Genomic DNA, 14,429 nt, shown 5'->3' on the forward strand with positions numbered 1-14,429 from the left:
TGAAAGTTACACTGAATTTGTTACTGAATATGTTTGTGATATCTACTAGATCAGAGTAGGTGGTGCCGTTTTGAATAAGGTGGGAACAATTTGGGGTGTTTCTTAATGTCCTGATGTAAGTGAAGAAAGATTTGTAGTTATTTAAGCTTCTTGTGCTAGTCAGAGTTCATGGAATGACTTTATTTCAAGAAGATATTGTTCATTACCTTTAATAATTTTTGATGTTGACCTTGATTTGTGGATTTTTAGTTTTGCTATATATTCTAAAAAGCTTTTTTTCCTTTATTACAATGTTTACTTATGCATGTGGTCATCCAGGCAACCAGACTGGTTTGCTCTTGAGCTTCCCATTTTGTTGCCTCTAGTAGGAACTGTCAGGTTAATATGTTTATCTTGGAGAGTATAAGATTTATTTGCATAGCTACTATCCATGTCAACATTTTGAGTGGTTACTATTATACTTGAATTTTGAGACTTCATCACATAATAGAGGGAGTTAGCATGTTTGAGGTATTTGAGCACAATGATATTGACATCTGATGGTTTATAGATTTTGAAGTAGAAGGGTTCCAGTTTGCCACCAGATTTAACAAGGGAAGGATATACCAGTGGGCAGTGCATATAGATGATGTATGGGCCAGGTCAGGAATATTTTGTCCTCTAGTAGGTTCTGTGACTGTTTGGTCCAGTGCAGTCTTGTTTATGAAATCAAGGAATTTTTGGCCATAACCTACGTTTGACGTATAGATGTCTCCACTCAAAGTATCTGTCCATTTTGCAGACTTAAGTAGAATATGTTGGAGGGACGGGTATGTATCACAGAGAATTCCTTTCTATAGAGCTATCTTCTACTCTAAAAAAATCAATGTATTTTTCTTACTCTCTTCAAATGTAATTTGGATGAATGGATGGGTATCTGCAAATTCTCCCCCATTAGCACCTTTGTTCCACATGGATAGGGATAACATGTAAATGTCCCAATATGTCTTTGTCCTGCCAATTTCTAGGTTATTTTTCCACAAAATATAAGGGCTAAAACCTACAATGGGAAGGTAAGGCTTGTTTTTTTTTTTTTTAGATACTCACTGATCAGTAGGCTAGAAAGTACTTAAGAACCTATGGGTCAGTGACACTGAATAAGGAGATGCAGCTGTGACTGCTTTGAATAAAGGTGCCATAAGCTGTTTGTTTATTTATTTGTTAAGTAAAAGAAACACCACATTGATGTTTGTTTACTTAAATAAATCATCTGCAGTGCCTCTAATCAGTGCAACTGCTGATGCAGCTCCCTGCTAAGGGAGATGTACCTGACAATGAATTTGTGGGTTTTCTGTTCCTTGCTGTCCAATGACCATATATATATATATATATATACATATATATATATATATATATATATATATATATATATATATATATATATATATATATATATATATACACACATACATACACACACATATATATATACATATATATATATATATATATATATATATATAGATAGATAGATATACATTTAAAATAATCTGGAATATGACTCCAAAAGAATACATGCATTCACACTTGGCTCTTAAGGGAAAAACCCTGTGTGGGAGAAGCCACAGTGTTGAGGGAATAAATGGAGTGTATTAGGAGCTTGGGAGTACATGCCTCCGCCCACACCTCAGGTTACTGCCTAAGCTGGGGATTGCATCAGTTTATCAATCCTTTGCATGTGCCTTATATAACATTAATATGTTCAGTATATTTCAGTTTCAAGAAACGAAAATTGATTAACATATGTATGCTAATTGCAGCAGACAAAATTGGAACATCTGGCATTTATCTGACTGGCAGAGATTAGGTGGCAGAATTCTTGGAAACTAGAAATATTTGGATAAAATACTGATGTTTTTAGTTCCGTTCAAATTTATGTATGGAATCTAGAACATTTTTCTATGTTTCTTATGGAACAAATGTACTTCTAAAGTTGCTCCTATTGTATATCACTTTCTGAACCATGTCTCAAAGTCAAAGGTCTAGATGCAATTGTTTGTGTTAACAAAAGTTAATGATGACTTACATAATGTGAATGCATTGTATTTATAAATAATTTCAAAAGGTCATAAATCTGCATCTTTTTCAAACCAGCCTACAGTATTTAATTTAGAAAGTTTAATGTATTTAAATGGGATAGGTAGAACAAAATAATACATTCCTGGTGACTTTTAGTTTTTCAGATACATTTTTCTACTTAGGCCATGCAAGGGCATTTTACTGCACTTAAAAAAATATGATGTAGAATAGTCTTTGCCTAGTCTCACTTTTCCTCTTTTGTTTGTGTGTTGCACAGAAATTCTAAGATGCCTTTTAACGAGGTAAAAACTACTTCTGCATGGTGGAAGTGGAGTTCCACAGCTTTACTGGATGGTCTTTACGGGGATGCACAACACAGCAGTCTTGAAACCAGGACACAGGTACACACTTGTTACAGGAATGCAACTTCATTTCACTGAATACCTTGGTTTTAAGAAATGATGAAAAAAGAAAATCAGGGATCCAAGAAAGCAGGAGAAAGCTAACTTTCTGTTTGTCAAAACAGAGTGCACAACAATGCACAGAAAGATGTTTTAATTACAGTGTTATCACTGAATATTTTAAGCATAGCCTAATGTGTAAGCAGTGTCTGAACTTCTTGTGAAATGTTGACACTTACCTGAATTTCCTAGGCCATATCCTTGACTGCCATTACAAACAGAATAATAGATGCTGAAATCTCTGACAGACAAAAGTGTTTTTCATATCAGCTGTATAAGAGAATGTTGCAAAAGTAAATTATAAGTGAGACTAATCTGCTCTAAATGTATACTGTACCTGAGAAATGAGGGCATCATATCCCAGCCTGCACCTCTCTCTCCCATACTGCATAATTGTGCAGTCAGCTCCCACTCTGATATTTACTTTCATACACCACGTTTTGAAAAAGAGTGAACAGTGCATCTTATGTACTGAATGTCACCCAGTGTGTGCAGCTTTGGAATAATGCATCATGAGCATGTGTAAGTCAAATGCTCTCTGTAAACTAAATAAATTGCCCCAGTCTTCATACCCTTGTCTCCTTCCTACTCAATGACATTCAGAAAAATTGAGTAGGCTTTACTGTGGATCTCAGCATTGAAAACTTGTAAAATGTCTATGTACCCTGGCATGATTAGAGTTTTCTCGAAAATTTTCATGACACAGTTTTCTCTTTTATTGATAATGTTTAATAGCTAGCAAGACTGCACTTTTAATTTTGCATGGCCAGCTGCCATAGTACTTAGCATAACACTGGCATACTCCTAGCCATGAGGGGCTCTACCAGTGTGCAACAGTATAGCAAATAAATATTGTAGAATAGAGTGTGTGCTGTATCTTTAAGAAGAGTTTCAAGGCCTGAATGTGCATATAAATAACAAGCATGTGTAAGCTTCAGTGCCATTTTGGGAGTACAGACAGAGAGTGAGCATGAATGAGTGTAATAGCAAGTTTGTTTTATAACTTTATCTAAGTTAAAGCAATTAAGCCTCAGTCCTGTTGTGTTTGTACATAATAAAGCTGCTTGAACAGAACCCACAAAGACTCATCTATTTTATCCTGACTAGACGAGTGATATGGTATCAGAACCGGGATTCCACAAACTGCTTTCCAAAGCTATGAGATACAGAGTTAATAGTGAAGGTAAACTAAGAGAAATGAGCATGAAAAAAGGTCCAGAAATGAACCAAAGGTAATGAAAACTTGTACGAATGATTTATTTTATAAGTAAGATAAAACGGAGCATGACAAGGGCACAGACCGCATTATTAAATAAGTGAGAGGCACAAAAGGTTTATTAATTAAACTAAATGTTAAGATTAAGATATCTGCTAAAGCAATTATCAGAAAAGCACATAAGGGTTTTGGAATTACCTCAGAATTGCAAAATGAGCATGTTTAAAGTGAAACGGGCATGTTTAGAGTAAAACAAGCACAAGAAATGTATAATGGGCATGAAAAGAGATTAAATGAGCAAAATTAATATAATAAGGGAAAAAGGGCATATTAAGCATAAATAAATCAAGGCAACTACATGTTAATTGGAAAAGTACTGTGTTTTGGCATAACTACTATTCCACATTATATTTGGGGCATAACTATAGTTATTCGAAGTATCTCAAAGTGTGTAAAAGTGCTTACAGTGTGTGCTTATTACTGTACATTTATTCTAAAGAGTTTATTGTGTGTAAAGTGCAACTATTTCATAAAGTGCAGTCAAAATACAGCCATTTTGAAAAGTTTCTTGTGCTATGTATGTCTGTTAGCAAAGTGCCACCATTATTGAGTGTTTCTTGCACTGTAAAGAGTTAATTAGCAAAGTACCACCATTTTGGGAAAGTTTCAGTGTGCTGCATACTCTTTATTTGCAAAGTGCAATTACTTGGAAATGTTTCTTACTCTGAGCTTCTTCTACCCAGTTCATTCGTACAGTGCAGTTATTTCACAATGTTTCTTACACTGATAAGAAGGGATTTCTTACAATACAGTAATTTCAAGAGTATTGCAGTGCCTGAAAGTCTTATTTCACAATGTTTCTTGCACTAAGAGGTGATTTCTTATAGTACAGTGATTTCAAGAGTATTACAGTGCCCAAGAGGCTTATTTCACAAAGTTCAGTTAGTCAGAGGCTTGTTGTGCTATTGGGCATAGTTACAAGTACTGGCATAAATTTCTTGCATATGTATATGTGTGTATGTCCATGCATACTTGCAAAAGTCCTCACTGGTATGTGTTAATATGGTAGATGAATTTTGAAAGCCATCACCATTGGTGTTTGATCAGAATAATGTAAAGAATTGGAAGCTATTTGAGCAGGAGTATAATATATTTATACAAGCACCATATTCTGATAAAGATGCATGCACTAAGGCATTCATTTTGATAAACCTAGCTGGGTCAGAAGCCATTGAAAGAGCACATTCATTTGTGTATGCACCAGCAGTATATGAGGGAGAAAGTGAAAAACGTCATATTGTTGTACAGGCTGAATCAAGAGAAGACCCCAAGTGTTTGAAGCTCAAATTCAGGGAAATGTGTAACGCCCAGACCAATATTACATTAGAGAGGCATTTGTTTTATACAAGAGATCAAAAACCAGAGGAAACGTTTGCATTTTATATAACTGACATGAGAAACAAAGCTAAAATGTGTCGGTTTGGTGACTTAAAAAGGACAGGCTTGTGTGTGGTATTAATAGTGCTGCAGGGGAAAAGAGTTTGCTTCATGACAGTGATTTAATGCTGAGCAAAGCTATTGAGATTTGTCAAATCCATCAAGTTTCAGAATGGCACACAAGTATGCTTGCAGGTAATAAGAGCATGCTTTCAGTAGGCTCCAGAGCAAATGTAGACAGCATGCAACACATGGCTAGCAGAAGCAGGCCTAAGCATATGGCAGATGCATCTGCTACGGGGTTTCCTGGGAGGAGTCGTAGCTTTCCAGCAAGTTCTAAGAAAAGGACATGCTCAGTGCAGTACAAGGGTGATTCAGCAAAACCCAAATAGAGCTTTATTGTTAACTGTCACAATTATGGTGCCAATCATGAGTCTAAAAGAGAGAGAAATGCTTAGCATTTGGTCAGCAGTGTTACAGGTGTAAAAAATGAAACCATTTTCAAAAGTTTTTTAAATCAAGTAAACACCACACTGTTATAAAGAAGGGTCACTCGAAAAAGCAAGCTGATAAATAGAAAGCTGCAATTCTACTTACTACGTAGATGGTGTATCAGTAATTGGTGAAAAGGTTGATGCAGTGAATTTGTTGATAAAGAATTAAGTGTTTTGTACTGTCCACATCAATGGTAAATCCACTGAGCTCAAAGTAGACACTGATTCAAAGTGTAATGTTATGTCAGCAGAGACATTTGATAAGGTGAGAGCTGGTGAACAACTCAATATGGCTAGTTGATCGAAATTTGTTGCTTACAGAGGTGAAGAAATTCAAGCCAAAGGCTCATTAGTGCTTTCATGTTATTTGACTTGGAACTGTTACAGCTTACTATTCCATGTAGTCCGAATACCTGTGCAGTCATTACTGGGTCTCAGAGACAGTTTGAGAATGAATTTACTTTCCTTTACCAAAGAAGTTCATCATATAGGCACATCTCCTAGTTCCAAGTTTACTGAAGCCATTTTCTCAGAGTATGCTGATGTTTTTGATGACAAATTAGGAAAACTTCCAGTTGTGTATTCCATGAAGTTAGACCCAGAGGTCAGTCTAGTTGCCAGACCAGTAAGAAAAGTTCTGATAGCTACACAGAATAAAGTTAAAGCTCAGCTGGATAAAATGGTGCAGGAAGGTGTAATTTGTCCATTCACAGAACCAAATGAATGGGTTTCGTCCGTGGTAGCAGCCCATAAAAAAGGCTCTGATGAAATCAGAATATGTATTGACCCAAGATATTTGAATAAAGCATTAAAGAGACCGCATTATCCAATGCATACAGTCGAGGAAGTTGCAGCCCTCATACCAAATGCCACTGTTTTTTCTGTCTTAGATGAAAAAAGTTCATTTTGGTAAGTGATGCTTGATCGCAGATCCTTATTACTGACTACTTTCAGTACTCCATTTGGCAGATCCAGATTCCTCAGGATGCCATTTGGAATAAATTCTGCAAGTGAAGTCTTTCAGAGTGCAAACGAGCACATTTTTTTAGGTTATCCTTGTGCCATAATAGTAGATGATTTATTGGTTGGAGCAATGGTGAAGCTAAGCTAAAGAAAGTTCTAGACAGAGCATGTGAAGTGAACTTAAAGCTCAATCCTCTGAAGTGCAAATTCAGACTACCAGAAGTTACATATGTAGGTCATTTATTTACTACCACTGGTTTGAAACCAGACCTATCCAAGCAAGCAGCCATTCTTGAGATGCCAGCACCAGATCATTTTCAGTCTCTACAACATTTTCTTGGTATGGTCAACTATTTAGGCAAGTTTATGCCAGACTTCAGTGAGTTGACAGCACCTTTGCGAGAGCTGATGTGCAAAAATGTTACATGGTCTTGGTTGTAACGGCACCAGAAAGCATTTGAAAACCTTAAGCAGAAAATTGCCACCCCACCTATATTACGACTATGATGTCAATAAATCAGTAACACTTTCCTCTGATGCTTCAAAATTTGGTCTTGGCATAGTTATTCTTCAAGAAGGCAGACCAGTAGCCTATGCATCAAGAACTCTTACCCAAACTGAAATGCAGTATGCTCACATTGAAAGAACTTTTGGCAATAGTATTCGCATGTTCAAAGTTTCATGATTATATCTATGGTCGAGCTATTCAGATTGAAACTGATCACCAACCTCTAGTTATTATTTTAAAGAAGCCTATGCATTCAACTCAAATGGGATTACAAATAATGATGCTCAAACTGCAAAATTACAACTTCAAAATGGTCTATACAAAAGGCAAACTTCATTATCTGGCTGATACCTTATCCAGATCACCCAGAAATCCACAGAACAGCTTCATGCAGAGAATTTTGACTTTGATGTCCTGGAAGTACATAATTTTTCTGCCTCAAGACTTGATGAGCTGAGAGATCATAGAAAGACTGATCCAATTTTGGAAAAACTCAACAACTGCATTAATGTTGGATGGCTGTCAAAGCAATCTAGTGCACCACCTGAAGTGCAAACTTATTTTCCTTACAGAGATGAGCATAAAGATGGCATTATTTTAAAATTTCCTAAAATTGTTGTTCTTGCTTCCTTACAACATGAATATATACAGATTTTGCATCATGGTCACCCAGGTTCCAAATCTACCAAAAGAAGGGCGGGAGAACTAATACTTTGGTCTTCTCTAGCAAAATATATTGATAAAGTATTTTCTTCTTGTTCAATATGCAATAGTACTAAACTACATTTGCAAAAAGAGCCACTTCAACTAAGTCAAATTCCTGAACTACCTTGGTCAACAATAACCATTGATATATTCGAGTGGAACAATCCGCATTACTTAATGTTGGTAGACTTATTTGAACTGGTTTTTGATTTATTTACTACCTAACCTAACATCAACTGCTGTTATCACAACGTTGAAACATCATTTCTTAGTCCATGGTAGTCCACATGAAGTTATTTCTGACAATGGTGTCAGTTGTTTTAGAAATTTGCAAAAGATCGGGACTTTGTACATGTTGCTAGTAGTCCAGAATATCCACAGTTAAATGGACTAGCTGAACGTGCAGTACAGAGTGCAAAGCAATTGCTTGAGAGGTCAAAGCGTGACAATACTCTCTTTTTTAATTTATTTCATCTCAAAAACATATCACCTGACGATATTCTTGGCTACCCTGCTCAGAGACTTCTATCTAGGCAAACCAGAACAACATTGCCTATCAGTTCCAGTTGGTTGAGGCCTAAAGCTAAGAACAACAGGAAAATTAGAGTCCAACTATTCAGAAAGCATTCTTTTCTGAAGTCCAGCTATAAATATTGAGTAGATTTCTTCATCCATTGAAAGAAGGAGAGACAGTGAGGGTACAAATGACGAATGGTTTCAACCAGATTAGTCAAGTAACAAGTATATGTACCAAGCCGAGATCCTACTTCGTAGAATCTGAGGGTGTGGAGTACAGGAAAAATCATAGACATCTTCCTGTATCAGAATCAATATTGCAGCATTGTTCCTGTGGTACAGACTCTAGATCTCAGAGCAATCCAGACAATGTCTCTGTTGCAGAACGTGTCTTGACTTCTACTTCCATTCCTGATGATGTTCCTGATGTCCCTAAAGTTGAACATTCAGCAAAGACAGTCCCAGTTGCTGGATCTAATTCTAGTTTTTATGTTACACAATTTGGTCTTCTTTCCAGACCTAGTGTGAAACACACAGCAACCTGGACATAATTGTTTATATGTTTCTAGTTTTGTATAATTGCATGACAGAGAATTATTTGTACTGATTGCATGTCAGTTAATCTCGTCAACATTGCATGACTTATTTCTCAAAGAGGGTGGATGTAAAATAGAGTTTGTGTGCTGTATCATTAAGAAGCGTTTCAGGGACTGAACGTGCATATAAATAGCAAGCACGTGCTAGCTTCAGTGCCATTTTGAGAGTGCAGCCAGAGAGTGAGCATGTATGAGTGTAGTAGCTAGTTTGTTTATAAGTTTATCTAAGTTAAGGTTATTAAACCTCAATCCTGATGTGTTTGTACATAATAAAGCTGCTTGAACAGAACCCACAAAGACTCATCTATTGTATCCTGACTAGAAGAGCGACAAATATGTCACGGGTTCTACAACACCTTGCATTGTTTTCATATTTCCTATAGTTATGCCATCAATCCCATGGACCATCTCTGCTTGCATTTTCATTATTTCAGATGCCTGCCCCATTTTTAAAAAGGGGTACCGGTAGCTGTAAACTGATTCTCATGAAGAGTGGTATGCAGAAGCATGGAAACGCCCAAGCATAAATCTTAGATGACCAGTCAGTGTCAATTTGTACAAGTGTAAAGTGTGCCCTCCCATTAGGCAAAACACACAATATTCATCAAGAGTGCAGTGCCCTCTATACCTAATAAACTGAAGGGGGCTGTGGCTTTGCATGTAAGGAGACATCCTCCATTGCAGTAACCCATTTTGCTGTTTTTTTCTCTTTTTTTATTAAAGTGTAGAAAATACAGTTTAGCCAAGTATTAGTTAGCAGAGTATCATACTCCCTTAAAACATTGTCTGCTGGAAGTCTGGCAATCATGTATTAGGTCCTAGTCAAAAACTGCAGGAAAATAATGAATACTAGGGCTTGTATTTATATTACTACACAAATACAGCTGCTTAAATATTAAACATAATGAAACAGAATATGTGTGTGCATATACTGTATACATAGATATATACATACAGGCACATATATGAAGGGATACAGCCTAACAGACTGGGTTCTGTACCACCTTACTGATATGCTAACACTAACCCATCCATCTGACCCTAACTCCAGCTGAAACACTGAAATGTCCATAACCGGTCATTTGCATATATTCCATGGGCATTCTCTACAGGAAATTTAAGGAATTACACAGTGCAGACTCTAGCTTGGTTGAGTCTTCCTTGCAGTTTTTCCTGTATAGTTTGTCTGTCTGACCTTTTTAAGGCTTTGTGATTATACTTATACATTTACACACACACACACACACACACACACACACACACACACACACACACACACACACACACAAGTAAATGGTTTTACTGTCAAATGTCGAACTACCACAATATTATACTGCAAAATCTCAAGACGACAAACTCAAATATTCAAAACACTGAAACTTTAAAACACCGAGAGTCAAGTTGCCAAAAATATTCTCTGTCCCTTTAAATATCCTCAAAACTAACATAACCAACATGACACATGTGATGTACAAACTCCTAGGACCTGCACTAAAACCATTACAGGACTGAATTACTAAAAACAAAAGTAAGTGCTGTTTTTTTTTTAAACTTTACTATATAAGGTAGAAACACATGTATAAGAGAATTAACACTACTGCTGCAGTTATGTACCTGACATACGCATAAATAACCGTAGCGATTTGACAATTATCTCAGACATCTTATTTTGTCTTACATTTTTGAAGGGAGGCTGCAACCTCCTGCACCCCCAGCATGGGGGCTGTTCCCACCACACCCCTTGCACTTTAAATATATCCACTCTGAGATTATATTAATTACTGGGCAAATTTACCATTCCACACAGCATCACATTCAATGTTCTGACTGCCAGTAAAGTAGTCCTCCGTGTTTTAAGGTTTCAGGTTGAAAGGAGAACCATACACACACACACACACACACACACACACACACACACACACACACACACACACACACACAAACACACACACTGTATAGGTGTGCATGTGTGTAGGTTTAATTCATGGTTTTGAGCAGTTTAATGTGTTCTGCAAGGAATAAGATAAGGCGGACTGTATATGAATATGTGTATTACCTCACGTCTAGGTGCTAAATACACTTAATTATTTGGCTTTGTGCCTTACAACAAGTAGCACTTAGTAAAAGATGAGTATTATATTCACAGTTCATTGTATTTTATTGCTTTCTCCTACTAAAAGTCACATTTAAATGTATATCCACATGTGTTATTGACATCAGAAAACTAGCAGTGGATTATAATCCATATTTACATGTTTTTCTCTTTGTTTTTTTTTTTTTAATTATTTTTAGCAAAGTCCATTAGGTGGAAAATACCATCGTATCGGTGCCCCAATTATTAGAAAAATACAAGTTGTGAGTAATACTGCATGTCAGGTATGTATCAAGTGTGCAGACCTTTAGGAAACTGTACAAATTCCTTGGTGGGTTTAGTAATAATTTAATAGTTATTTATTTTATTCAGATTCCTCCTGTGCTTTCCAGATGTTTTCTGGATTGTATGCCACCTTACAGCCCTTCGGTTCAACTCACAGATGGTCCCATTTCTAAGAGGACTGAGCAGAATTATCAGTGTGGGAAGCTGGAGTGCTATGACAGCAGAGGCTCTGTGGTGGTTGCCCTTGGAAACACAAGGTAAAAGAGCTAATAGTCTTTAAATTTTCTTTGATAGAAGAAATATTATTAAGCCTAGAAATAAGAATATGTGGACACTTGTCTCTGTGTCTGCTAAATTATCTCAGACTGCAACAGCACAGTTTCTGGGTTTATTGGTTTATTGGTGGTAGCTTGCGCACTTACACAAGTAAGTAAGGGCATGGCAGGCTATATGAGATAAGGGCTTGACTGCTTTTGGAAGGTATTGCTGTAGGAGGCATTATTTAGGAGATTTTTAAACAGCCTTCAGAGAATAGTAAGGTACAATATTACACATCAAAGTAAGAAGTTGTCTTAATGCTCTCCTATTCTATAGTTCTGAAGGCCACACCATCCAGAGAAAGTTTACAAAGGTGGGAGATAAAAGTAGAATATGCTGTTATACACAGTCGTATTAATAGACTCTTGTCCTCAAATCACTAACAGCAAGAAGGACGACCAAGAAAGGAAGAAGAATAGTGTTAGTGTGTTTAAAATAATCAAGGGGACATTGGGAAAAACTATAAAACACTCATATCAAATTGCTGCTTGCTCATGAATAAAATGCTACAGTCACAAAGGAAGATAATAAAACATTTCCATGAGGACCACCGTTACCTCTGCTAATGAGACCAGCCTCTCAGCTGCATATGTTAGAGTCTGAGTTGTCTGCTCCACTGTAACCATCTCAGCAACAACACAGTCAAATACTTTGGTGCATTTTCTTGATAAAGCAATGGCTCAGTGGTAGTGTAGTTGCCTCACAGTAAGAGGTTATCCGGTTTGATTCTCAGCTGGGGTGCCTTGTGTGCAGAGTCTGCTTGTCCTCCCCATGTTTGTGTGGGTTTTCTCCAGGTGCTTTGGTTTCCTCCTACATTAGAAAGATGTGTTTATCCCTGGGCCTCTGCTGAAAATTGTCTTTCTTCCAAGTTGGACTTTTTCGTTAAACTAATGTTAAAGAAATAAATAAATAAAAACAAAACATCTCAGCAGTGCAGATGCACTATATGAATGGATCAAAACCTAGAATTGCAAGACCAGAAGTTTTCTGTATCTTTCTAGGGGGAAATCACACTCACTTTGGCAGTGATAAGTTGGGACTTAAAACTAGGCCCGAAAAGCCTGCATTCTCCAACATTATGAACAGTAATGTGGCTGATAAAATGATCTTTATAAAATAAAGTAATTTATTCCATATTACAAACTGACCATTTAGGTTCCAAATAACAAAACTGTGTAGTCTTTACACAAAGCAATACAATACCTTTAACACAGTTCCAAAGTGCTGGGGAAATGATCTCTGGTAACAGGATTTTTTCTGAAGTTTTCAGTAGAATTAATTCTAGCCTTCTCAGTCAGGTTTTCAGTCTCTTTAGACAGGTTTCTTTCCCAGGGCTGCTGTTCTCATCACCAAGTTTACCTTAAGCAAGGGTGAATACTGTCTTGTCTGTGCTTTTCCTCACCCTTGTCTCATACCTCAGTCATTCATTCATTAACAACGCCTGTTCAGAGATTACTGCAGTTAGGTCTTATGTTTCTTAAAGGCCTATATTATTATACTAGAGCAGACACGAGTTAAAGCAGTACTGCTGTCATGTACAATGAATGCTGATACTAGTAAACACATACTATATCAAAATATTATATGATTTTCCATTCTTGTTGGTTACTTGTATGCTTCCCAGTGGTGAGAACCACCACACTATGTTACAGTATATATTTAAAATATTTATTTCAAAATACCAATTTAGCTGACTACAGTAGTGACCATATTCAACCGTGAAAAATTTTGAGATCAACAAATACAGGATTATTCCATCAATAGCTTAAGAAGGGACTCGTACAGGTCTTTGTTGATTCGGTCTGCAAATTAAGACCATCGGCATGATGAAAAAGATACAGAGGAAGATTCAAAGAGAACTAGTATCAGAATCAGTACCAAATGAGAGCCTAACCGAGGGACTGAGCACACTGTTTTCAGCATTTGCCCATTGGTCTCTGTGAAAGCAGTTAGTGCCACAGGAGGAAATGCATGTGAGGTTAGGTATGTGACTGTGCAACAGTATTGTATAAGTAAGTAGGTGTCTGAATCAGAAACAGGAAAAGGCATCAGTAATGACATTTTGCTTCATGCAGCTCTTGTAGTCATGTCTCTGAATTGTGAGTTAGGTCTGTACTTCAGATGAGAAATTGAGGCCCCATATGCCTGAGTTGGTGGTAGCTTGGGTGAATGTAAAAAAACTCATGACACATATCAAAATAGTAGGGGTAGTTTCCCAGTGTCCTTGTCAAAATTCCCCTAGTCATATACCACTCATGTTTCCACTAAAGAGAGGCCATTAGTCTAGTGAAACTAATCCAGTCAACAAGGTGGAAAGAAAACACTGAAGCACACAATTCAATGCTATTAACGTGAAGGAGCTAACCTTTCTGGATAGCAATGGTAAAAACTGAAGAGTGTGCTGGGTAGAATACTAAATGTTGGTTTCTTTCTAATTCTGTGTTCTTGCTTTTCCTGGAAATGATGAACTTATTTAATTGATGTTGGCTGAGTTCTAATCCCATGTATGTAGTATGCCTTTTATACTGGCAAAGGCTTTTGACAGTGTGCTCTGCATGCATAATAAACATTTTACATAAGTATAACAGTAGGTTCATGTAGTGTAGCTTAGTTCAGTGGCTGAATCATAAAAATGAAGCTCATTCAGAACACAATAGAATAATTAGTAGTGTCATCAGCAATTAGTCCTCGGTCCGATGCTATTTAATTTGCTTACTTTTCCACTGCATTCACAGGCTAGCTGTAAAATATTCAAACTAATATAAAATTGTAGTTGTGCT

At 36.8% G+C, this 14,429-nt stretch overlaps 1 protein-coding gene across 1 annotated transcript in view; it reads left to right on the forward strand.

The window, feature by feature from the left end:
- Positions 1-14,429, forward strand: part of PKD1L1 (polycystin 1 like 1, transient receptor potential channel interacting) — a 1,345,235-nt gene that overhangs the window by 1,058,071 nt on the left and 272,735 nt on the right. The window contains exons 44-46 of the mRNA XM_044065604.1: positions 2,336-2,459; positions 11,247-11,330; positions 11,419-11,588. Of these exons, the coding sequence (XP_043921539.1) occupies positions 2,336-2,459; positions 11,247-11,330; positions 11,419-11,588 (378 nt within the window). The remainder of the gene's footprint in view (positions 1-2,335; positions 2,460-11,246; positions 11,331-11,418; positions 11,589-14,429) is intronic.

Source organism: Protopterus annectens, chromosome 3.part0 (assembly GCF_019279795.1).
Source record: "Protopterus annectens isolate FY-2018-M chromosome 3.part0, PAN1.0, whole genome shotgun sequence".
NCBI lineage: Eukaryota > Metazoa > Chordata > Ceratodontiformes > Protopteridae > Protopterus > Protopterus annectens.